This window comes from Oryzias latipes, chromosome 18, assembly GCF_053564925.1.
Source record: "Oryzias latipes strain Hd-rR chromosome 18, Olatipes_Hd-rR_3.1".
NCBI classification, from domain to species: Eukaryota; Metazoa; Chordata; class Actinopteri; order Beloniformes; family Adrianichthyidae; genus Oryzias; species Oryzias latipes.
The window spans coordinates 6,114,505-6,140,695 of NC_136254.1; the positions used below are offsets into that span (position 1 = coordinate 6,114,505).

Here is a 26,191-nt window from a genome sequence, read left to right on the forward strand (position 1 = left end):
GGCAAAGTCTCGGTCTTTATCTTGCTAGACCTGAGCGCTGCTTTTGACACTGTTGATCATGGGGCAGGAGCACCACACACTTTTATTGAAGAATCTGATTGGTCAGTTTATAGCTTGAATAACTTGCACTACAGAAAAAAGTAACTTGAAGCCATTAAATACTTTCCCTTTGGAACACAACAGGGCAGGAGTCACTCAGTCCAGTTCTCGAGTCAATGATAAAACTTCTACCTCCTTTAAAGCCCAAAGAATGTATTGCCACAGTTACATTCACACACACAACCAGTAAAGCACACAATAGCACACATATACAAACACTATATTCTATATATACAGTATATGTACACACTATATATACACTCAAATAGACACACACACATTAAAGTCCCTCCCCACATCTTGATCTATGGTTAAAAAAAAATCAGTGGTATAAGAATTAAAATGGTGCCATCTTTAGAGTAAATCGAGAAACTTTTTTTTTTTTTAGGACACAGTGTCTGACTTTATTAGATATTAACCTCTGAGCTACAGGCGGGGAATGTTGGCATGGCGTGAGCCCGCCCCCTTACCATCATCTAGCCTATGTGCTAATGTGCTCGCCTGCTAGCTTACAGTCCTTCACAACCCCAGCCCAACATTACTAAATGGCGAGCAACATTGGAGCTATGAGATGTACAGTTTCAAGCCAGATGCCAGCTCAGAGGAGGAAAATAAAGACAAACATGGATATATTTGTCTGCAAGTGGATGAATCAGAATAGTGCGAAGCAGGGAGCTTGTGGCTTGCCGTAGTAGCTTCTACATCACTGCTAAGACATTTTTAGTCTGCTGATTTACAACGATTTGAATTAAAGAATACACAGAAATGCAATTTCATTACTAGTTTTCTTTGTGTCCTCCATCTTGAGAAAAATGCTCCAAAAAGAGCATTTTCATCAGAGAGGGTCTTTAAAAAACACACAATCACAAACATTTAGACCTTTAATTTAGCCCTATGTACAACAATTTCATCGTCATCTTTGCTGTATCTGAACCTTTACCAATTGGGTGACTCTCATTTAACAGAAATTCAGTTTCGTTTATCTTCCATGATTTCACTTTCTCAATTACTAAAAAAGTAATGCTCAAGATTTTCCTAAACCTTTTATTTTTTATTCATCCATTTTTGGATTCTTCAATGTTAAAATAGTTATTTTTTTTTTCAGAACAAACATATTAATGTATAAATTGAATTGAACTTGTGATGGAACTTTTTTCCTCTTCATTTCTGTTTGGGTAACAACATAATGAATTTCATCCACATAGACGTGGATGACACACACAGTATTCAGTGTTCCTCGTAGAACAGAAATATTTTTTGACCTTGGATCTGCAGATGCCTGGGACATTTTTTAAATAATGTGACTTTATGAAGCTCCTAAGAGTGCCTTAATGGAACTACAATAATAAAAAAAAAAACAGGCAGAAAGGTTTAAAGTTCCCCATCAGTGTAAAACCCCACTAACTATTGATTTTTAGAACAAAAACATCCCCACAGCCATTAGACTGTACAATCCCGTGTTAAAGTGACACACTACGGTCCCACAGGTGTCTGTCTGTCATTGATTCAGTTATTTATTTACTTTGGTTGCAGTTTTTTTTTTTATGTTCTTGTTCCTGAACGGTTGTTTGATTGGTGTGTACCTTTTTACTTGTTTATTTTGGGATAAAAAATAAAAGAAAAGGGCATCACGTGTTTGCAGTGGATCACATGCCACTTTCGTAGCTGTATTTATTTAACCCTTGTGCTATCTTAGATGACCCCACCCTTGTATCGACATGTTTTTCCTGGGATAAATAAAGTCATCTAATCCAGTTTAATCAAGAACAGTGTTTTCTTAAAATTCACAATTGATTTAAAACTGTTACGTTTTTCAAAAAGATTTTGTGACAAACGCACTTTACTGAATGAACATTTTTGAAATCACGTGTAAATAAAGATCCTTCACATCTCTGGTTTTATTTTCTTGCTGCCCAAATATTTTTTATTTTCCTACACAAGTCAACGGCATCTTCCAGCAAAAGTTTTGTTCTTGTTGGTTTTATTTCCATCAAAATATTTTGATATCCACCTGCTGGCAGATTTGTCAGGTGGGTGCTGTGCTTCTGCGGTGAATGTCGGAGCTTGAAGACATTATAAATTTCAGTGTACATAAACCATTTGTGGACACAATCTGGTCTTGTCTGATCTCAGGATCTAATCAGGGTTGGGCTTGGTTAGTCTTCCTGGGGCGATATCTTATTTTGAGTTGATGCAACCACAAAGAGGTGCTCTCCTGTGTTTCTCCACACCTGTACAAATATATGTAGGGTTGGGTCAGGAAAGTCATCCACTGTAAAACTGAGGTCATTAAGCTGTCGTCCAGCTCTAATAAATGTCCTGAACAACTCCAATATACTTCTCTGTCAGTCCAGACTTCCTCATTTAAACCACAGCTCCCCTGTATTCTATAGATTACCTTATATAGACTTTATCTTGATCTACAAAGACTCAATGGAGCGCCTTCAGACCATCTACTGTATGTTCTTCTCCTGAAGCCTCCTCAAAGCAAATGTGGCATCTGTGCTTTTCTTTCTCTGCATTAAACCGAACTGTTGCTTTCAAATACTCACTTCCAATATCAGCCAAGCTTCCACGCCTCATTTGTATGATGGAGCATCAGGACCATCCTAAAAATAAATACACTTTGTAAAATTATTAGAAAAGCGCCATAAAATTATGAAAAAAGTGTTTCAATTTAACAAGAATAAAGACGTAAAATTATGAGAAAATGTAAACATTTTACAAAAGTAACACCGTGAATCTATGGTTTAAAAAGTTGTCATTTTAGAGGGGGAGAGTTTTGAGAGAAAAAAAGATATACTTTTATGAAGATAAAGTTACATTTACAAAAGAGTTAAGCAAATTCAGCGAGATTCTTGAGAAGGGCAATGTATTGCAACATAAATTAAATTCATATTCATTTTCTTTGTTGAAACATCTTAAAAGCTAAATGTAGGAGTTTTACTTACTTAATTCCCAAATATTTACTTATAATCTGTCATGTTTCCTTTGGCTTCATTGTGTGCTTTGTCCCTTTTTCTACGTGAGATTCGTCAGAGCTGCCTTATTTTCTATAAAAAGAAGTTTGCAGCGAGTCACAAAAACTTCACAGAAGAACGTTTCCATTGTCGAAACAAATATTAAAAAAAAGATGATTCTGGGTTTGACAAAATCCTGAAGATCTAATGAAAATCCCAAATTACCTATGAAATGTAAAATCCAATATTATGATTGTGTTTTTTTTTTCTTTTCAGAAGAGAAATTCATCAACTATGTTTGATTTCTGTGAAAAGATATTTTAGTCAGAGCTGGAGCGGCGTGAGAACAACATGGAGCTTTTTCCTGTTTGGTAGTGTTGGGGGAAACACTGCGGTCTTCTGTGTTGTCAACAATTCTACAAAGACAGAGTCGTCTGCATAACACTAGTTCCTACTTTATCATGTATCACAATAAAAACACACCTTCATCTTAAAGATTCATCCTACTGACATGTTAAAGGTTCCTGGTCCTTTCAATGAAATCAAATAATCTGGACAGCATCTTTCATAATAAGCTCTGCTCTATGACGTAGTTACAATCCTTGAGCATAGCTGATGATCCAACTGAGAGCAACCTTCAAGTTTGAGGAAAACTGTGTTTTGTTTTGGGTTTTAAGGACAAACATGTTTATCTGAGCATTACAGAACAGTCTGGATGGTAAACACTTGAGCCTTTTCTTCTGTTTACTCCGTGCCTGCCGTGTACACCTGCCCTGTTATGAGGAAGAGCAAACAGAACGCTCAGATCCACCTTTCCAAAAATCAGTCATGCACCACTTAGAGAGGTGAGGGCTCAGATACAGTGAGCACAGATTTATGATGATGCCAGGAGGAGGGACAAAGGTGACACCTTCATCGCCTAGGGTATAAATGACAAAGATGATGATTCCCGATAATGAAATCCATTTATTCATCTGCAGCACCGTCACAGTGACCTGAAGGTATTTCAGTTTGTTTTATTTTTAAACAATTGTTTTCAGATGGGACAAAAGAAAAGCCTTTTATTGGTGTTTATGGTCAAAATTTTATTTTAGTATGATTCCATGAGTAACTTGGCATGTACAATGTTTAAAATTGTTTCAAAAGTGTAATTCTGACTTTAAAATGTCGGGCTCCTCCTGGAATCTCGTAGATGTTCCATCCAAACTTTGGAGCAATCAGGGGAAAAAAATTCTGATTTTCCACTTTTGTTGGAATATTTTGGATATTTCGTAATTTCCTGAAGTTTATTTTTTTGATTCTTTTTGAGCTGCTGAAAACAAGATTGCTGGCTAACGCCGCTCCATTTCAATGGTATCTTTAAACAGTTGAATGGGGGAAATTTTAATGGCCATTAAAACAAATACATTTAAAAGGAAGCAGACCAGAGTTTTTCTTTCTTAAAGAACACCTATTCTCCTCAGATGGTCAAATGAGGAAAAGGATCGTGGAACAGGAAAAATCTACATTTAAGAAAGTGAAGCAATAGTTTTTTCTGGACGTTAATTTGGGTTTTCTTCTAAATGTTTTGTGTGAACTTTTTAACTTTTGACGAATTTAAATTTAACCCTTTTTTGTGCTTCTTTCCTGTCTTGACGAATCAGTTTATTTCCTGTGAGAGACTCAGCTGCTCCTGTTTGTCATGACTAGTTTCTCTAGTTCATGTTTTTTGTGAACCAAGTCCTGGAATTTCATCCGTCTGTAAATAATGAGACCTCACTCTTCTTCCAAATTTAAATGACATCTCTGATGAAGGCTTTCAGTTTCAGTTTTTCCCTCTACCTAAAGCACACATCTCAACATCTGTTTGCTTTGCTTTTTGTAACACAATCGTGTTGGTATCTTTCCAGCTTTTATTCTAACTTCACTTGTTGTTTTTGGCCCTTTCAGATAAAAATGCTTTGTATTAGTGCTAAAACATTGAAAGACCTATCTTTTTGAAAACTATATTTTCATTTCTTTTTTGCTTGCTTTCTTCTTTTTGGAATTGTTTTAGTCTAAATTCATATTTTCTTTGCAGTGTGTGCTTAATGCGGTGCAGCAGGGCATTCCTTTCAACTTACAGGAATTTATGGAGTAGCTTAACCCTTGTGCTATTCTAGTCACATTAACATTGGGAGTTGGGTCATCTAGACCCACTAGACAGTGCGCTGAACCTGTTTTCTTCAATGATTTGTGATCTTCACTGGTGTCCATGGATTACATGAAATCTTTCCACCTTTATGCACCTTTGTCATGGTAGGGAGAACACGTCAATGGAAGGGGGGGGGGGGGGGGTCATCCAAGATAGCACAAGGGTTAAGAAGATATAAAGACCTCAGTCTGGTTAGAGTAACCACTCTGAGGTTTAATTCTTTTTTTTTTTTTTTTTTACACTGCAGGATACATTGACTCTTACCTTAAGCGTCTGGTAAATACAGAAGAACACCAAACTTTTCTTCATGCTATTTCTCTATTTTATAAACCAATTTTAGAGTTAACTTAACGTTAAATCAACATTTAGCTCTCTCATAGTCAGTATTGTGTATGCTGATTCCAACCAGAAACACCTTATAGTTTACTTATGTATGTTATTTAGAAGTAATCCTTTACCCTGCAATATTTCTCCCTCTAAAGGTTTTATGTTTTTCCCATTTAACTTAAAGCTTCAGTCATGTAAAACCTGCCAAACTAATATACAAAAAGCTGAAGTGAAAAATATACCACAGAGCAATTTAAATGTATATGAAGTGGGATGTGGTTGAACAAGGATCACTAATTACATATTTTCTGCTGAGTAAAGTGCAGTTGGAAGACAAACTCTACAGATTTACTCTGTGTAGTCCATAAAAATGAAAATTTGGACGTTCTCTGGCTGACAATAGTTTCCTCCTAATGGTGGCTGGGAGGAAAGGTAGCAGCTCAGTCCCCCTAGAGGAGTTCGGAGTAGCCTGCAGCTGCTGTTCCTCCCCACAAAGACCAGTCAAATGAAAAAGAAGAAGCTTCTGTATCTGCCAATTAGAATGAAACAAAAAGTTGGCCAAATGAAAAGGAACTTGCACAGAGTCTAAAGACTTCGACGATGTTTTTGTGTTTTCAAAGGGTCAACGAGACGCTCAGATGGGGCAGGTCATACCCAAACGCAACTCGCATTCTCCAACCGTCAACGTCTCCTCCACGCAAGATGAAGAACCTCCCAGATATTCTCCTCACAACTTTGATGGCAGAAACCCAAACCTCCAGGTCCCTGCAACTATCATTGGGGATTCCAGGTTTGTCTGCAAACGTTTCACCTTTTTTTAAATGACTTGCATTTATTTCCTGAAAAGTAAGGAAGGATTTATGCACATTGTGATGGAAATGGAGATATCTGAACTTTACCGCAATTTACAAAAAGTGGCTGTTTCAGGTTGTAACCTCTGACTGTAGAGCAGAAAAAAAAAGCAGTACTGAAACCTAAGTACAGGCCAGAGTTCGGCAAAGCTCAGAGGTGGGCTCAGTACCCCGTGAGACGTGCCGACAGACTGGCAGGGCGGTGATGTAAGAGCCGTGGTCTTACTGAACTGCAGGGTTAATGAGTTGCAGGTTTGTCAGACTGTCCTGCAATCATCCTGACCACGTGTTAGAATAAAACTGGAAAACAGCAGCAGTGGCCAGGAGAGGGAGACAAAGGGACAGGAAACTGTCAAACACGAGAAGGTTATCAAAATCAAAAAACACAGTTCCAAACAAGCATTCAGCAAGAGATACATGAGCTACAAAAGCTAACTGTTGCAGAAAATGACTTCAAACTGAATTTGGTAAAGCCCGATGATACGTATTTTATTATAGTTCTAAGCAAATAGCTTGTATTTTTTGAGTTTTTACGTATCTAATTGTAATTTATTTTGATTACAGTGATAAAAACTAGTGTAATACGTGGAAATGACTCCTTTTAGAACTAAATGAGAATATATGATCTTAAAATTTAAACTAGCCCTTATTCTTACATAACATAACATAAATCTAAACTTTTCTTTCCAAAACAATGATAACCAATAAAACTTTAAAACTTTAAGTTTTTTTTTAAACTTAAATCAAGTTTTTCTATTGTCTATAGTAAAGAGAAAAATAATTTTGATTCATTTTCATTATTATTTCCTTAATTCTAGATTCTGGCCCTAAATGAGACAAAATAGTCTGGACTGAGGATTTTGAGAAAAGCTTGAAAAGGTTTGGTGCAAAGATAAAACTCTAAATTCTGGTAAAATATCTAGTATTTCTAAAAAAACAGATTTTGAATCTTTGCAAGCATCACATAGTTTGTAGTATGGGAATATAAGAGAGTAGCTCCTGAAACAATTCTGAAGGAACTTCTTCACCACAATCTTTGGCATCTCAGAGGAACAAAAACAGATTGCCCAATTAAATAACGTCTTTAACATTTTCTTAACTCTTAGGTCATGGCGGTCGCCTCTAGAGCGACCAGCACACATGCCAGCTGAACGAGTGGTAGTTTTATGTATTGGACACCATATATTGAAATTTTATTTGTACAGTCTTCACTTTTTAACTATATTTTCAAAAAAAAATACTTTTAAACAAATTATGTAAACTTTAGTTTGTGATTTGGAGAGGTCTTGTTGTCTGCAGCGGCTCTCCAGAGCGGCAGGGCTCGGGGGTGGAGCATCGACGCACCTCGCTCTACAGCAACATCGACCTGGTTCCTCAGCTGGAATATTATGCCAGGACCATAAAACACCAGCAAGCGAGGAGCAGACCCTCCCTGGAGGTGCTGAGGAAGACCATTGAGGTGAATCATGCAAAAACAAAAAAAAAGCTACTTCAGTTTGAAGGATGTTTACTTCAAAATTCTAGACAGACTAAATTCACTTTTAAAAAAGATACCTTGGAATGAGTTACAGAACTACAGATGTTCTGATCTGTTTGTGACCTTTGATTTTGTTTTGCTGTCAGGAGGTGGAGGTCGGAGTGGGTGGAGATAATACTTCAGAGCCACAGATTGAAGGTGAACAGCCTCCAACCCCCAAGGGGAAAACTCCCATTCGCTTTGGCTGGATCATTGGAGTGGCGGTGAGCTTTGACCTCCATTGACCTCGTTCAGTTTTCACCATCACTGATGACACCCTTATTGGACGATTGTACCTAATCTCTTGTTGTAAATCAAAAAATGTTATGGAGCTGCGATCACAACTTATAGATAATGAAACTTGCAAACATTTCTGAAGCATCACTTCCTCTTCATTTTATTCATTTCAAATTAAAAGCACATCCAGTAGCTGTGACGGTTTCATTTAGGCTGTCTTTGATCGCAATAATAAAGTCAACGGGGCTCTGTTTAGTTGTGATTTAGTTGGTGTATTAGCTTACCAATGTACTCAGCATCCTTCCAAATGTTTGTACTACTGGATCGACCAGGGGGAACTGCTCTGCTGACAGCTTGAAAGCTGTAGATAAACAGGCTTTAGCTCATTTTCACAGTGATTCTCTTTCAATTCTCAGATGCGAGTCATGGTGAATATTTGGGGGGTCATCCTGTTCCTCCGCCTGACGTGGATCACCTCCCAGGCGGGTATTGGTAAGTCTTTCTCCATTCAACCTTTACTCGCTTTGTTTCCGCCTCTGCAGCGGTGAGGTTCACAGGTAAATGCGTCCACCTGCCCAAGCATTTGAGAGCAGAAGCAGTTTTGTGTTTGGATCCAGAGACTCTGGATTGACTGCTGGATTCATGTTGTGCTTCCAGTGCTGACGTACGTGATCATCCTCATTTCTGTGTTGGTGACCTCACTGACGGCGCTCTCCATCTCTGCCATCGCCACCAACGGCAGGGTCGTTGCAGGTCAGCCTCGAATTAAAATGAAGTCAAAATAAAAAAATAATCTAAATAAAGCCTTCAGATATAAAATAAAAATGTGTCATCATTAAAGGTGGGACATATTTTTTGATCTCCCGAACTTTGGGTCCGGAGATCGGAGGACCGATTGGGATCATGTACGCCTTCGCCAACACCCTCTCTGTTGCTCTCAACACTGTTGGCTATGCAGAAGTGGTTCGCAATATGATGAGGGTACGCATTTCTTACTGAAAGAGCAACATATCATGTCTGTGCTTTGTTTTCAGGAAAATCAGCTTTGGTGTCGAACATGACAACTTGCCAGGTTTTTAATATCTCACTAGATTGAAAAGTTTTACTGATTTTCTAATCAGAATAACTACAAAATATAAACAGTGTAAATATAACAAGACATTTTAAGGGTTTAGGTTGAAATCTTTCACTTGTTCTGTGAACAGAAGAGATGCTGGATTCCTGGTTAAAAAAATGGGAAAAAGAGTCTAGTTTAATTAATTTTACTGTGGTTTAAACTAAAAATCTTTTATTTTATTCAGGACAAAAAAGCGGTTCAGACACCATACAGTGTTTTAAAAAATTTCAAAATTTTATTTTTATGTATTTAAACATTTCATCCACAAGGGGGCACACACCACGTTTTTGTGCATTTTGACAATGTCTGTTAAAAGGGAGGTTTTGCATCTTTGTGTGCCAGGAATTAGGTGTTACCATTGTCGATGACATCAATGACGTGCGCATCGTCGGCGTGGTCACTGTGACCGTCCTCATGTTGATCGCTGTGTCTGGAATGAAGTGGGAGTCCAAGGTAAAGGCATCAAAACATAACACAACTGGTGGATATTTTTCTTTTAAGAATTATGTAATAACATTTTTCTCATTTGTTTGCCTTCATTTCTTTCTCCCACAGACTCAGATTTTTTTCTTCCTGGTTATGATGGTTGCCTTTACAAATTACTTAGTGGGCACAATCCTTCCTCAAGGCATTGAAAAACAAGCGAGGGGACTCTTTGGTTACAAAGGTAAAGCTCTTCATCTCAACACCATCTTAGAGCTCTCATTTGAATCGGATAGTTCAAAAGGGGCCCAAGTCCACAATTTTTCAAACTAGAGATATTATATATTCTGTGGTCTTCAAGGGAAAAGCTTTCTGATTATGTGCAAAAACGTCCCAAGTCTGTTGTAATGTATTGACTATGCTTGACATAGAGGGCTGCATTGGGATTGGGTCCCGCGGGACCCAACCCAAATCTCGCGGGATTGGGCGGTTTGAATTGTGCTGCGGGCGGCAAAAAAAAACCCCGCGGGATCAGTGCTGCCATGAATATCTCATGAATATATATTAGCAGACTACGTTAGGCTGAGCGGCTGTTGGATTCTTATGTACTGAAGCTACTGAAGCTCAGTGAAAGCACCAGGTAGAGACGCCCAATGGCCACTGTCATCTAACCTGTTGTTGGGGGTGTGCAACGCCCCACCCCGCCTCTTAGAAATTGTGTTATTTAAAGCCTGATACCACGTTTGCGTGTGGGCGGAGCTACCAGCTGAAGTTATGGTCTGATCGCTGCATGGAGCAATGTGTGCATCAATGCATGGTAGACACAAAGAATGTGGAGAGATCAGGTTTATTATTTTGAAGAGTTTCTGCATGGTAATCATGTTTCCATGTTTGAGATTATAAAATGATCCCAGAGAAAGTCTCTGCTTCAACTCCCGCAGGGAAAGCTGCGTCTGAATCTGACGCCCGTGTTATGTTTCCATCTCTGACAGAGTTTGAAGCCAAAGCCCCTCCCCCGCCTCTTTACCTGCTTTTCCTCTCTACCTGTTCACCTGTTCACATCCTCTGTAGCTGAGAGTTGTTTTTCCCCGCGCTCCCAGTGTATTCTACAGAGATAGCGCAAAATACGGTCATTGTAGGTTGACATGATAGCGCAGCACACGGATGAAAGAGCTGTCAATCTATCCGGCAACACTGCGCAGGATACGGATGGAGCAGGTTTCCTGGCAGAGGCATGATGTCAATTGATGAAGCAGAAAAGAACCTCAAACGAGGTTCATCGTGAGACACGCATGGTGTTCAGATCTGCGAATCAGCAAAACTGGAAAAGGCTGAAGCTAAAAAAAAAAAAGTATTTTTCTGTCAGGAAAAATTAATTCATAGATTTTCCGCTCTGTTGAACCATTACAATGTTTTTTTCCCTCCATAAATTCAAATGACTTTGACCTGCGTCTTTACCAGCTGGTTCAGCGCTTCAGGCCGTCTGTCTGCGCGCGGACACACACACTTTTAACCGAACAGGATTTGTAAAAATATATTTAATAATTAAGTTGCAGATTACACAAAAGAGGAATGCATGAAAAGATGAGGCTGGAGGACGGACATGAATCTCTTTTTAATAATATATCAATACAAATACGTGTTTTTTTCCTGCGGGACGGGAGACGATACAAAATCAATGCATCTCTATTACTGTGCGGGACTAAATTCTCTGAGTTTCGCCGGTGCGGGCGGGAGTGTAACGCATACGTTGCGGGAGCGGCGGGATTGGTCAGAAATTCAGCGGGCGCGGGCGGGATGAAGAAAATAGTCCTGCGCAGGGCTCTAGCTTGACATCTAAAATGCATTAAGTGCAACATTCCTGGACTTGGGCCTCTCTTGCATGGGTTTTGCTTTATCCCATAGATGGCAGCACTAGTTATCCAATATGGAAGATCCCATGTTTAATTCAAGAAGGGCCCAAGTCCAGAGACTTTAGTTTGCTAGTCCTCTGAAATGATAAAAGTGAGGTGCTTCATATTATAGCATTTGCAAGCTATGAACTGGTTCTAAATCTGGGTAAAGTATTAATCATTTGGTGTAGCCTCCCTTTAAGCTATGCAATTAAAATAATTTCCTGGAAAAACAAACCTTTTGGACTTGGGCCACTTTTGAAACCGATTAATCTGGACTGGAGTTAAAACTGAACCCACTCATCTTTTAGTCGATATCAATAATAATAATAATAATAATAATAAACTTTATTTGTATAGCACCTTTCCAGATAAAAATCACAAAGTGCTACACAGTAAAACAAGGAAAACACAATAAAACACAGTAAAACAAAGAATACAGAGAAAATTAAGAAAATGCTATTATCAAAAGATTTAAGCGGCTTTTTAAAAGAAAACACTGAGTCAGCAGATCTGAGGCTGAGAGGAAGGGAGTTCCAAAGGGATGGGCCCACTGCTGCAAAGGCTCTGTCACCTTTAGTTTTAATCGAGTTCTCTTAACAACCAGCAAGCCCTGGTTGCATGACCTCAGGGACCTGCTGGGAGTGTACGGCTGCAAAAGGTCTTTTATGTAGACCGGTGCTTGGCTATTGAGTGCTGTGTATGTTAAAACCAGGATTTTAAAATGCACTCGGTAACGGATGGGGAGCCAGTGCAGCTGGATTAACAGCGGGGTGACGTGTGAAAACTTGGATGAATTAGTTAAAAGCCTTGCAGCAGCATTCTGGACAACCTGAAGCCGTTCTAAAGATTTTTTGCTCAAGCATGTGAAGATGGAGTTGCAATAATCAAGACGAGATGAATAAAAGCGTGAATCAGCATCTCCATCTCAGAGTGTTACACAATTGGACTCAGCTTTGCATTGTTTTTTAAATGATAAAGACAAGAACGTACAAGTGACCTGACATGTGAGTCAAGGGATAAAACCGGGTTTAGAGTCACCCCAAGGTTCCTGACAGACGGCTTGATAGAGGAAGCAAGAGGGCTAAGCCACTGGACTATCTGGGGGAGGCAAGTGTCAGGAGCAACCTCAGTTTTAGCTTCATTTAGTTGGAGAAAATTATCATTCATCCAACACTTATCCAGACACCAATGTAAAATCTGTATTTTAAAAACATCCTGCAGTTTAAAAGACACTTAAAGCTGAATATTTGAATTTGCACATTTCTTTTGCACATCTCTTTACCTGCACTGTTTTGTAAATAGCTCTTTAAATTATACCACATTTTCCTTGTTCTTGTTTTTTATTTATATTATTCTTAGTCTTTTTTCCCCTGTCAGTTGTTATGGCAACGAACAAATTTCCCACATGTGGGATCAATAAAGTATTTCTGATACTGATTCTGATGAACATCAAGTCACCACCAGAACACACAGAAGCCATATGTTTTGTTTTTTTGTAAAACAAAAATAAAAAACCTTATTAGAAAAAAATAATAATACTATAAATGGTGTTTTTAACATGTTCTTGTGGCGTTTTTCTGATGATGGCAGATATATATAAGAAAATAAAATATATATCAGAAAATATTTAATTTCTAAGTATTCTTTATTCAAATCGTGATTCAGGAGGAGATGAAAAACACAACAAAGACCCAAAAGCCAAACTGAACTGATTGCTGAATCTTTCTGGTTTTGTTTACAGCCGATATCTTTGTAGAAAACCTGGTGCCAAGCTGGAGAGGGCCTCAAGGAAACTTCTTCCGGATGTTTGCTGTTTTCTTCCCAGGCGCCACTGGAATCTTGGCTGGAGTTAACATCTGTGGAGATCTTAGAGTATGAAGAGAGGATTAGGAAGGAAAATGATTTTTTTTTACTTTTTCGTGTTCCTCAGATCTCTGTTTCGTCTCGCCCTGCAGGACCCAGCCAGCGCCATCCCTAAAGGAACGCTCTGGGCTATTTTTGGGACGACACTTAGCTACCTGGTCATCTCTATAACTGCCGGTAAGTTCCTTCTACAACAGGCTTTTCATTTTTGTCCCCAGAAGTTTGATGAGGGAGATACAGAAATCTTTCCCATCCTCCAGGTGCATGTGTGGTGCGAGACGCCTCTGGAAACGTGAGCGACATCATCACTGGCAACCGCTCTGACTTCTGCGTGGGACCGGCGTGCCAACACGGCTGGAACTTCACCAACTGCATCCAATCCCAGACCTGTAAATACGGACTGTCCAACAATGTGCAGGTGGGATTCATGATGTGTACGTTACATGAGCTGTTGCTGCGGCCATGTTGTTCGGAGTCACTCAAACATTCAGATCAATGATGATGAATTTTACCTCTGAGTCCGGCTGTGTTTTACTTATTTTACTTTTTCCATTTGACATTGAAGGAGCAAAACAATTTCAGGACATTTTAAACTCTTTGACTACCCAACCAAGACAAATCAATTAGAAACATGTTTTTTCTGCTGCTTATTGCCAGGGGGAGTACGATATATTGTCTTTGGATTCAGTAAAATGTGTTTCAGAATGTACTCTACCATTTGGTTCAGCAGGCTGTTAACTAAAACTTCTTCCTTCCCGAAAAAGGCTTTAAGTACAGCTGATTCTTTTACATTTTTATTTGAATCTTATTCTAACCAGAATGTTCACAATAATAATCACATAATCTGAACAATAGCTGTGGTTACATCGACAAAAGTAATCAGTATGAACACCTGATTAGATTAAATATGTCGCATGCCAAAATTTCTTTCCAGAGATAAGTGGGTTATGCCGATTGTTGATCTGATGTAAACAGTCCATTCCAATCGTGGGTCATGACTGCTTTGGCTTTGCGTTGTGCATAGACGGTGTTTCGTTCCAGAGAAGGCTTTGGAGCGCGAACAGGAATGGTCGCCTGCTCCACGCGAGCTAGGATATCTCTGAGTAAAGCAGCTGGACTAAAGCAGCTTTGTGTTTGTGGGCAGGGGAGGGTATTTGCTAGGGTGTAAGCTCCAGAGGAGGCTTTTGACCGCAGTCCATCTGGCTGCTCTACGTGAGTGGGTTGCTGGACACAGGACAACCGTGTGTCCGAGCAGTGGAGCGGCTCTGGGACAGTTTGTGAGCTAACGGAGGCGGCTTTTGAATGGAGAGGTGCTGCGCAGGCCTGAGAAACCGTGTAAAAAAATCCTGTGAATTCATGTTTCCAGGCGTGTCCAGAAAAAAGTAAAGACTAATGCTAGTTCTACATATTTACTTTCAGTCAAGATGCACATTGCGTCATTGTGCGCATGGATTTTAACGACATCCACGGCTAAATGTTGTTGTTGGCACATATTGGTCTAATTCTAACCGTTCTTCCGGCTCGGTTCCACCTAGAAAAAAAAGCACAGACTAAAAAATTATGAGAAAACAAGCAATGAATAATAATCATAACAATAATAAAATCACATTTAGAACATCGTCCCGCTCAATGCTGCAGCTTTGTTTGTCTACAATGGAACTCACTGGTTCTTCCTCTATGGCTGTTTCCGGTATTTTAGAGAGTTCTGCGCATGTCCAAATTTATTCCAACCGAAAGTGTGGCGTATAGAAACGTTTGTTATAATCGGAAAAGTTTTTCTGGGTCCATGTACACGGTTCAATTCTAATCAGATTTTTGATCCGATCAAAGATATTTTGCGCATGGAACCGCAGCAACTGTATCGTTTATGACAGGATACAGAATAAAGAAAACTGTAAATAAACCATTTCTTAAAGTCTGCCTTCAATCCTCCTAGTCTGCCTACTCCTGCATCTTGCTACATCGTTATCTACAAACTTCTTAAGAAATCAGAGTTGTTGTTTTATGGACTTGGGCTGATCAGGAGTTCATTTATCACTGAAAAGTTCACTGTAAAAGATCTGAGCTCGCGGAGAAAACAGCAAAAGTTGATTCTTGTAATCTACTGAAACAGTAAAAATATATATATAAATGTTGAATTTTTTCAGGAAAAAAAACACTTTCCTTTGTAAATATGTTTTTCTTAGCTGTATTTTAATGTCATAAGCGAAGCTGAAGTCTGAATTTGCCAGTAAAAGCTCAGTCAACGTTAAAATAAATGTTCAGGTCTGTTTCTAATGATAGAAAGCCGATAGCAAACCTCACCAACCTATTCCTAATAAAAATATATCTCCAACCAGATTATGGGACAGCTTTCTGCTTACTACTACATCATCTTTGCTGGAATTTTTGCTGCCACCTTGTCTTCTGCTCTTGGATTTCTCGTCTCTGCTCCCAAAGTGTTTCAGGTAAGTAAGCTGAGCAACAGCCTCCCAAACATAATCTGGTATGAACTCAAACAGTAAAGTTTCCAAGCATATTTCAGAAACACTTTCTTTCTCTCTTTCTTTCAGTGTCTGTGCAAGGACCAGATCTATCCGTTCATCATATTTTTTGCAAAGGGTTATGGGAAAAACCATGAGCCACTTCGGGCCTATGTGCTCTGCTACCTGATTGCTGTGGGCTTCATCATCATTGGTGCGTCTATGGTCATTTTTTTTAGACGGTTTAGTTTTTGCCATTCTTTTAGAGCTTTGGGATTCCTTTTTTTCAAAGACGATTGTTTTTCTAATCCTGTTTACCTCAACAGCTGAGCTGAACAACATTGCAGCCTTGATCTCAAACTTCTTCCTGTGCTCCTATGCTCTGATAAACTTCAGCTGCTTTCACGCCTCCTTGATGAACGCACCTGGTACGTTTTTAATCCACATTCATTTTTCGCCATGATTCCTTTTGCCAAATGAATGTTGTATCTTTGTACAGCCACATTTTTCACTTCTTACTGTCAATAATTCATCGTTTGCCTCCCCTTCAATATTTCAATATTCTTCTTTTGATCACTCATTATGTGAAGTAGTCACTTTTTAAAAATGTACTCAGCATGGGGTTTACGGAGGCGGCTTTTGAACGTAGGGCGGTTGACCTCCAAAGGTAAGATTGCGGGTTCAGTTCCCGCCTCGCCCGCCCATGTGTGTTGAAGTGTCCTTGGGCAAGACACTGAGCCCCACCTTGCCTCTGGTGGAAGGTTGGCGCCAGTGTTCAGCAGTGGAGCCGCCACCAGTGTGTGAATGTGTGTGTGACAGGGTGAATGGGACTGTGACTGTGAAGCGCTTTGGGCCTTCGAAGAAGGTAGAAAAGTGCTATATAAGTATACGCCATTTACCATTTGATGATTTAAAGTAGATTCATCCTGGAGTTTATTTTTTACACTCTGTCTTTGGCTTTTCTTCAAACCTCTTCACCTTACCCCAAAAGTTTAATCCAGTGTGTTCTGAATCCTGCAGGGTGGAGGCCAACATTTCGCTACTACAACAAGTGGGCGTCTCTGTTCGTAGCTGTGCTCTCTGTGGTTCTGATGTTTTTGTTCACATGGTGGGCCGCTCTGGTTACCTTAAGCGTCATCATCTTCCTGTATGGATATGTCAATTACACGAAACCAAGTGAGTCAAAAGTGGAGTTTCTGTGAAGCCCCCAAAGTAAAATATTAAAAAAACAAAAGGTATCAAGTCAAAGAAATTGTAGCTGGGAAGTATAATGTCATTGATTATCATCATGGCTCTGATGGAGTAGGGAGAGGAAGCCAAAGATTGAGAAACAGTGAAAAGTGAAGACAGCTCAGAAAATTAACAGTGTTTCAATCTGTCTCAGAACGTCAACAAGTTATCGGTTCATGATCTTTCAAAAGAAAGCGTTTTAACAAAGCTTGTCCTTGTTGAACTGTTGTGTGACCAAACTAGGAGACAGGCCGGCTTTGATTTGGTTAGGGCATCTGCTTCTGGAAGTAGTGGCAACTATGCATAAACCGTCAGATTAGCTAAAAGGTTCTGGATAATTTCAAAAGAGCAGCTGATTACTCACCTGCCCTTGTGCGTTTATCAATCTCATCCGGGCAGGACAGAATATGGTCCACTGCTTTGTTTCAAAAACAAAGCAGGTTCTGTTTTTAGACGGATTTTCTCTTGGGTAAAGGTCTCCATCTAAGGGGGGTACATGCAGTGACCATCAAGATAAATATGTGATCTCTGGTAAAGGTGTAGGCGAGGACATCTGTGTTTGAACCTCAGATCTCAGTAGAGATGCTCTCGAGAGCCCATCTTTCTGACAATGTGAGTCACAATCGGAATAAAATGTGGAGCTCTGTTGTCAGTTAGGTGTGATGACTGCCTGTGATTTGAGAACCATCAGAATGATCGGACCTGTGCTAGCAAAAGCATCTGCAGAAAGGACGACACCTGACCAACTCAACGTCAGGTGGCATGTTGTCTGGTCTACAGTATCTGGGGTTTGTCATTGCAGTTTTACGTGACCCTGAAAAGGGTTCAGCGGGTTCTGAGGGAAAATGAATGAATGAATGGATGGATTCTGCAAGACCATCCAACCACAAACATTTATGCATATGAAACATTAAATACATGATACAGTGCATGAAGGTGAAGCACCCTGATCCACTGTGAGCTGCTATCAGCAGTGACCATCAAAGCGCCTCAGTCATGTCTCTTCTTACATAATCAGAGATTTTCCAGGTTTGAGATTGAGATAGGAATGGCTGAATTTATAAATATCTACATAACACCTTGGACGATAAAAAATTTCACTAATGAAATATTTCATTTTGATCATGTACAAAAAATATTACAATTGCCGTTATAATATTTATAACTAAGAGTGTCCATTAATTTGTGTGTCATTTAATTTTTATATTTGTCTCCCAGAGTTAAACTGGGGTTCATCAGTTCAAGCAGGAACATACAACTTGGCATTGTCGTACTCTGTCTCTCTGACTACTGTGGAGGATCATGTGAAGAACTATAGGTGAGTCTCTGCACAAATGACTTCAAGTAAAAGCTCATCATAGAATCTATCTATCTATCTATCTATCTATCTATCTATCTATCTATCTATCTATCTATCTATCTATCTATCTATCTATCTATCTATCTATCTATCTATCTATCTATCTATCTATCTATCTATCTATCTATCTATCTATCTATCTATCTATCTATCTATCTATCTATCTATCTATCTATCTATCTATCTATCTATCTATCTATCTATCTATCTATCTATCTATCTATCTATCTATCTATCTATCTATCTATCTATCTATCTATCTATCTATCTATCTATCTATCTATCTATCTATCTATCTATCTATCTATCTATCTATCTATCTATCTATCTATCTATCTATCTATCTATCTATCTATCTATCGTTTACAATGTTTACTTTTAAGTTAATTTTTCTTCTTAGGCCTCAGTGTCTGGTCTTGACTGGACCGCCAAACCAGCGACCTGCTCTGGTTGACTTTGTTGGTTGTTTCACGAAAAACATCAGCCTCATGATCTGTGGAGACATCATCATGGTTTGTTTGCTTTTCCTGTTTTTGCTGTTGTCCTTGCACTTTTTTAAATAATTGTTTAGTGTTTATTCGCTGTGAAAGGGTTGATCCACACCAGAGCTGGTTTTCTTTTGACAAATGTAAAAGCTGTACTAAACTCTAAAGCGGTCCAGAGAATCCTGGTTCTGAGGAGTAGGTGATCGAGCTTTGAATACAGACAAAAAAATGTTTAAAGACTAAAATAAAAAATAAAATAAAACTGTCCACAGAGTGTATTTAGTCATGTAATGGTGAAACAAATGTCTCATAATTAAATGAGTAGCAGTGAGGAGTTTTGGTCCATTCCAGTCTATGCTTCCCTCCTGACACTGATGTGCTTAGAGAAAAGAAAACCAAATGAAGACAATAAACTTATCAACATTCCTGCATCTTCAGACTGAGCCAAAGGGTGTTTTCTGATGTCAAAAACCCTGAGAGGTTTTATGCTTCTATAGTTTGTCTTTGGAAGCAATTTTGGTTCCTCAATAAAAACGATTTTTCTGATTCCATCAGGAGAAGGACAGAAAAACTCGACCAGACAACACCACAGACGTGATGGTGAAGTGGCTGAACAAGAGGAAGGTTCGAGCCTTCTATACTCCGTTCACCGGCGACAACCTGAGAACTGGAGCTCACTATCTGTTACAGGTACACACAGAAAGTGTTTGCAGTAGTTCCACACTTTTTTTACTGACATCATCATCATCATCATCAACCATTTCTTGTTGTTTTTCACATGTAAACTGAAGAACTGAAAATGAAGGTTTATGTTTAGACTGACCCTGTAATAATGTTAAAGACTGACAATAAAGAGAACACAGTAATGATGTTATGCCGTTTGTTTCAGGGTTTTATGATCAGGCTTTACATTAATCCAGGAGTTCTGGAAGTTTCTTTGTCATCTTTTTTTGTGTGTTAAAGGCTTCTGGACTTGGCAAGTTAAAACCCGACACTCTGATTCTGGGCTTTAAGGCAAACTGGAGGAACAGCACTCCAGAGAGCATTGATGACTACATTAACTCCATTTAGTGAGTCTGTCAAAGCTAGAAATGAATCATTTGAAAGCAGAAACTGACAATGATCATGAGGCTACTTTGACCTTAAAATATCTGACTTTAAAACAATTGACAATTCATTATTCCAGACTGAACAACTAGAATCTGACTTTGTTTTTCTCTTCCTGTTCTCCAGTGACACCTTTGACTTCAATTACTGTTTGTGCATCTTGAGGATGATGGACGGCCTGGACGTCACTGCCGACTTGGATTATCAAGGTGATGCTCAGAACTGATTACATTTGTTCAGAACACAGGACACTTTGATCTAAAAACAAAGAAAACAGAATCTGATGATGTCAATCCTTCAGTGAACGATGGCTTTGAAGCTGACGAACCCGAAGAACCCGTGGAAGACCAAGACCCGCAGAGTAATCAAGAAGACACAGGTGAGAGCTGACTCCTCCCATTTATCCAGGTTACACATCAAACTGACTCAGGTTATATCTGTGGATTTGGGATGGATTTAAAGGAATAACAAGATTTCAGAGGTTGGAAACATTACTGATAAATGATGGGTTGAACTCTGAAGAGTGAGAATTTGTAAAAGCTCGGTTGGACCCAACAGTGTCAGGATTGTTGTCTTCTTGCAGATGCTGACATGTCTGATGAAGGCAAAAGCGATCAGATCAACACTGTGTTCCAGAACGATCAGGGCAAAAAGACCATTGATGTCTACTGGATAGCTGATGATGGAGGTTAGTCTGACAGGGATCCAGCCCGAGTTAAGAGCTGTCATGCTTTCACACTTTCCCCACACAGAAACAAACGGCCATTCAAGTTTGATTTCACTTTAAAGATGTTTCTTCTCATTTTAAGGTCTGACTTTATTGGTGCCCTACCTGCTGACCAGGAGGAAACACTGGCGCCGCTGCAAGGTCAGAGTCTTCCTTGTGGGAGACGAACAAAACGAGGAGGAGCAGCGCAAGGAGTAAGCTCTCCTGTTCTCAGTCACTGAATGAGAAAAAAATTTGGGGAAGGTGCCTGAGTTTCATTTGTCTTGGTGCCTTGCACAGGAAAACCAAAAGAAAAGTGTTTTTTCCCACAATTGTGACTGAACATGTAACATAAATTTCTGCATCAGAACACAGATAATAGAATTTTCAGGAGACAGATAACAAAGTTCCCTTAAATGTGAATCTAAGACCGTTCATTTTGTACTACTTTAGGATTTAAAAATAAAAAGATCTTTGTTATTGAGGTATGTTCTATCGAACCATCATTTCCAGTACTGCGTTCCGTGTACTTTGTCCATTAGCTGTGAAGTGGACCTGACATGATCTGTGATGTTTTTCTCAGGATGACCCTTCTGTTGAATCGTTTCCGTCTGAATGTTAAGGAAATCATCATCATGACGGACAGTGAGAAGCGTCCTCAAGCTAAATGGTGTTGTTCACACTGAGCACAAACACTGAGCACAAACACACAAAATCCATTTTCCAAAGAACATTTTTCACCAGAAGCCACAAAAACTGAACATTTATTAGTCCTAGAGTGTTTAAACATTTAGAAATGCATTCAAATGAGTTCAAATAAAACAGCAGTTGATGCTTTTTCTCCAGTTTACAGGAAATTGTCTTCTTTCTCTCTGGTGCTTTTGTTCTCCAGCTTGACCCGGTTTGTGGACAGCGTTGCCCCCTTCAGGCTGTTTGATGAACAGCAGGAAGGCGTTTCAGTGCAGGATCTGAGACAAAGCGCCCCGTGGAAAATATCTGACAAAGAGTTTGAAGTGTTCAGGCAAAAGGTCAGTTTGTCTGTGTCCAAAGTTAGCGCATTAATGACGTTAATCTCATGCGTGTTCTTTCTTTTTTGAGTTACTTCCTTCACTGCTCTCCTTCCGCAGTCAGAGAGGATGATCAGGCTGAACGAAATTATCCGCAAGAACTCACAACACACTGCTCTGGTGCTCGTGTAAGTTTAACGTTTACTAAAAACAAAATGACGTTCACAAACTCAGACAAGTAACAAGTTAAGGAGTCAAAGCTTGGTTTACATGTCAACAGAGAGTCCTTGTTGTTGATGGAAATGTGTTTTCAGGAGCCTTCCTGTGCCGAACAGAGACTGCCCCAGCGCTCTGTACATGGCCTGGCTGGACACTCTGACCTACGGCCTTCACTGCCCCGCCGTGCTTATACGAGGAAACCAGAAGAACGTCATGACTTTATACTGCCAGTAAACCCAGAGGAGAACTCCATTCTGAAGGAAAACGTGACCAGAATAAAACTGACGTCCCAAGAACAACCAGAGACTCAAGAACTGTATGACCAGAACTAAAGGTTTTGAACAGTTAGGTCACATTTTCAAAGTTTTACCACCTTCTTTTGGTTAAAAAGTTAAGAACTTTTTCTGAATCATGAAAATGTCCAAGCCACTTGGACATTTCCACCTTAGAAGGACTATAGGCGCTCCGACTCTTTGATCAAAAGCTGAGATGCCCGGCAATCACATAAGCCCAACATGCTTCCTGATAGGCCTTTCACAATATATCGCAAATTTATCGTTATCACAATATCAAGCTGTGCAATACGTATATCGCAAAAGTTGCCGAAAATTGCAATAAATGCTTACCTTAAATGTGCTAAAACAATCTTATGACACCTTGAAGTATTTAATGACTTAAATAAATCCTTTCATGCATTTGACCAATCAGATGGCGCCCTTTTATGCTAGATGTTCTCCTATGTTGATGAGGGTCATTTGGAGTTTAACTTTTAAACTGTTGCAGTGAAATGGAAATTCTGTTTTTGGTTGTTTTGCTATTTGTTCATATATCGCAAGTTAGGTCGTCATCACAATATTAATCACTAAGATTGCTTATAGCCAGTTTTCCTCATATCGTGCAGCCTTAGTTCCTGAGAAAAAAGCCTTTTTTTTCTCAGAAATAAGAAAATGAAAATCTCCTCTAATAGAACTTTGTCTGGAATTTCTGTAATAATCTAGTGTAAAACTAACTTAATATCTTCTCGCTTTCATTACTAGTTTGTGATACAAAACGGGAACGCTCACATATTAATGAGATGATTACTGGGACATAAAATACAACCTGACTTTTTCTGTTTTTGCTTCCTTGTGCGAGGAATTTTAGATTCTCACTACATTTCTTTTGGAAACACAGATTTTGTGAATAAAACCAAAAGATAAAACAAAAGGCCATTTTTACTTAATAACACTGTACTTGTGTTAAAAAATGTCAGCATAAAGGCTTGTAATAACCAATTTTTTGAGAAATTCTTTAAAAACAGCAACTTATATTTGGTTAAGATTTCTCTATGGGTCGCATTTAGATAGCAAGGGGTTGAATAAAGGAGTTCAAGGGAGAAGGGGCTGTGGAGGTCTCTGGTCTGTAAGCGAGTGTTGGTGGGGGAGTTAGCCACAGGATAGCACTGTGGTATGACATGTAATGAAAAGTTAGATGTCTTGTTAGATCATTGCAGGAATCACTGAGATGATTTTAGCCTCAATGAGAACATAAAGGTCCGATATTCTGATGTTGGAGAAGACTCCATGCTGGGATCCGGAGATGTTTTCTTTAACATAAAAACAGACTCCCAACCTTCTGTGGAGCGATCCCCAAAAGTTTCAGGTTGTTGGTGAAGATGGATGAAGGAAAAGGAGAGGCAGGAAATGTTTGGGTTTCAGTTGTTGAGAATTCAGAATTTGTCATATTCAAGAAGAGATAAAGATGACTTTTCTTGTCATCTGGTGGAAAAAAACGGGACGAGTTATTGTCAGTACAAAAATGATGATAAAAAACCATGTGAGGGAATGACAGAGCTGAGAGATGAGGCATACTGGAGACAGAAAGGGGCCAAGAACAGCACCCTGTGGAATACCAGATGAGAAGGCATTGAGAACTATAATTCTCTTTCTGCTAGTACGGTAGTTTAAAAAGTTTGTTCAAATAAGCACAAGAACTGTACCAGGAACACTTGTCCACTGTGCACAGACGTAAGACATTTACTTCATAAAAGGCGGCAGAAAGACCCTTAGTTGTAGGAGTTTAGAGGAAAGTCCTGTTCAAAAACTAGACTTTGAACCTGCCTGATATACAGATGGGTCTCATCCCAAAAAACATTCAGGCAGCATCTTTAAATAAATCTAGCACTGAGAACGTTAATCTTCTGTCCAGGATGAGTGATTTAGCTTATTTTATTGAATGTCTTTTTTTAAATAACTTTTTCGCTATATCAATGCAGACATTAAATTTGTGTTGTTTTTGTGTGTCTTTCTTTTGGAATGGTGAACATGTGATGCTACTTTAGCTGCTGTTTTCATTTAAACTGATTCTCCAAGTCTGAACAATCAACATTTTTTCCTGATCAAATCGTAACTGTATTTGGATTTTGGAAGCACATAAAACATGAATTCTTCAATATTTTTAAATGTATTAAATCCATTTGAAGCTTTATATGCAAATATTTCAGCTGTTTGAATAAATATCACTTATGTTTCATACTGTTGTTGTCTAATGAATTAGTTATGTAAGTACCTTCATATTGTGCTTCATTTAGTCAATCCAGAAATATGTATCTCCGCTGTTTTAGGAAAACTGGCAGAAGGTTAAATTTAATTAATTTATTGTTAAGACACTGATAGAATAGTAAATGTAAATTATGAATAGAATAAAATATATTTTGCTTGTTCATTCATTCATCTTCTGCCGTCTTATCTCTTTCGGGGTCACGGGGCTGCTGGAGCCTATGATGTCTCCATCCTGGACAGTTCGCCAGTCTGTCGCAGGGCCACAATCACACACTCATTCACACTCACACCTATGGACAATTTAGATTAACCAAGTAACGTATGAAACATGTTTTTGGACGGTGGGAGGAAGCTGGAGATCCTGGAGAGAACACATGCATGCACGGGGAGAACATGCAAACTCCACAAAGAAAGGTCCTCCACTGATGTTCTGTTTCAGGTCCCCCAGCTGGGACCTGAACCAGTAGCCTTCCTGCTGTGAGGACGCCACCGTGCAGCCCGTATACTTTCACCAGACAGTAGTGGATGCAGTTTATTTTTTTAGTATAGGTTTTATTTTATTTTTTACTTCAAAGACAACTTTATGTGTAAAACTTAGAATGAAACTGTGGCTTAAAACAAGGAGCTAAGAGTCTGCGGGGGTCAAGATTTCATATCTTCTGTTGGACAATATTGTAGATTTATTCGTCCATTTTGCACACATTCACGGATGTAGTGATATCGAATGTCTATATGCTTAGTTCTGAAGTGATCCACTGGATTTTTTGCAATTGCGATGGCACTTTGGTTGTCTTCCATGATCACTGTGGGTGTGTTCTCCACTCCAAGATCAGCCAGTAAACGTCTCAGCCAAACCCCTTCTTGACCAGCTTGACTAAGTGCAACATATTCAGCTTCTGCTGTTGAGAGTGCAACTGTTGCCTGTTTCTTGCTGAGCCAGCTCACCGCTCCTCCACTCAGTAGAAACATGTTGCCTGTTGTCGAACGTCGGTCATCTTGGTCACCAGCCCAATCCGCATCTGAAAATCCAATTAAAGATCCAGAGTCTGACTGTTCATATTTAAGGGCAAGATTCACTGTCCCTTTCAAATATCGAAGAATCCTTTTCACGGCAGTCAGATGAGCAGTATTGGGATCTGCATTGAACTTTGAGACAGCATTCACAGCTTGAGCTATGTCTGGTCGTGTGGCTATTGAAGCATACAGCAAACTTCCCACCATTGACTGATAGTTTTGTTGGTGTACTGGTTTCCTAACACCATCACTCTTTTTCAGTTTCACGTTGGTATCAGCAGGAGTTGCTACAGGATTAGCATTTTCAATCCAATATTTCTTAAGTATGGCTTCAATAGAATTCTTCTGATGTAGAAAAACACACTTCTCTTTGTCTTGAACCACAGAGATGCCCAGGATGTAGGACAGCTCACCCATGTCCTTCATCTTGCAGCGCTTCTTGAGAGCTGCTTTCAACTCGTTCATGCTCTCAGTTGACTCTGTTATCAGAATGAGATCATCCACATAAACTGCAAGGATCTCAAGCTCCTGTCTTGATCTCACAAACACACAGGGATCTGATGTGCTCTGTTTAAAACCAAGTTCTGTCATGAACTCTGT

At 39.3% G+C, this 26,191-nt stretch overlaps 1 protein-coding gene across 1 annotated transcript; it reads left to right on the forward strand.

Moving 5' to 3' along the window:
- The first annotated feature begins 3,921 nt into the window (after positions 1-3,921).
- On the forward strand, positions 3,922-24,744 carry LOC101161366 (solute carrier family 12 member 3). The gene is made up of 28 exons (XM_004084987.5): positions 3,922-4,060; positions 6,180-6,349; positions 7,710-7,869; positions 8,034-8,150; positions 8,580-8,655; positions 8,821-8,916; positions 9,005-9,144; positions 9,623-9,733; positions 9,836-9,947; positions 13,340-13,470; positions 13,554-13,638; positions 13,722-13,879; positions 15,801-15,908; positions 16,014-16,137; positions 16,250-16,351; positions 16,944-17,099; positions 18,372-18,471; positions 18,914-19,025; positions 19,554-19,688; positions 19,962-20,068; positions 20,232-20,314; positions 20,407-20,484; positions 20,689-20,793; positions 20,915-21,026; positions 21,395-21,481; positions 21,704-21,839; positions 21,939-22,006; positions 22,133-24,744. Exons 2-28 carry the CDS (start codon positions 6,198-6,200, stop codon positions 22,269-22,271), a joined length of 3,090 nt encoding a protein of 1,029 aa, XP_004085035.1. The 5' UTR covers positions 3,922-4,060; positions 6,180-6,197; the 3' UTR covers positions 22,272-24,744.
- The last annotated feature ends 1,447 nt before the right edge of the window (positions 24,745-26,191 follow it).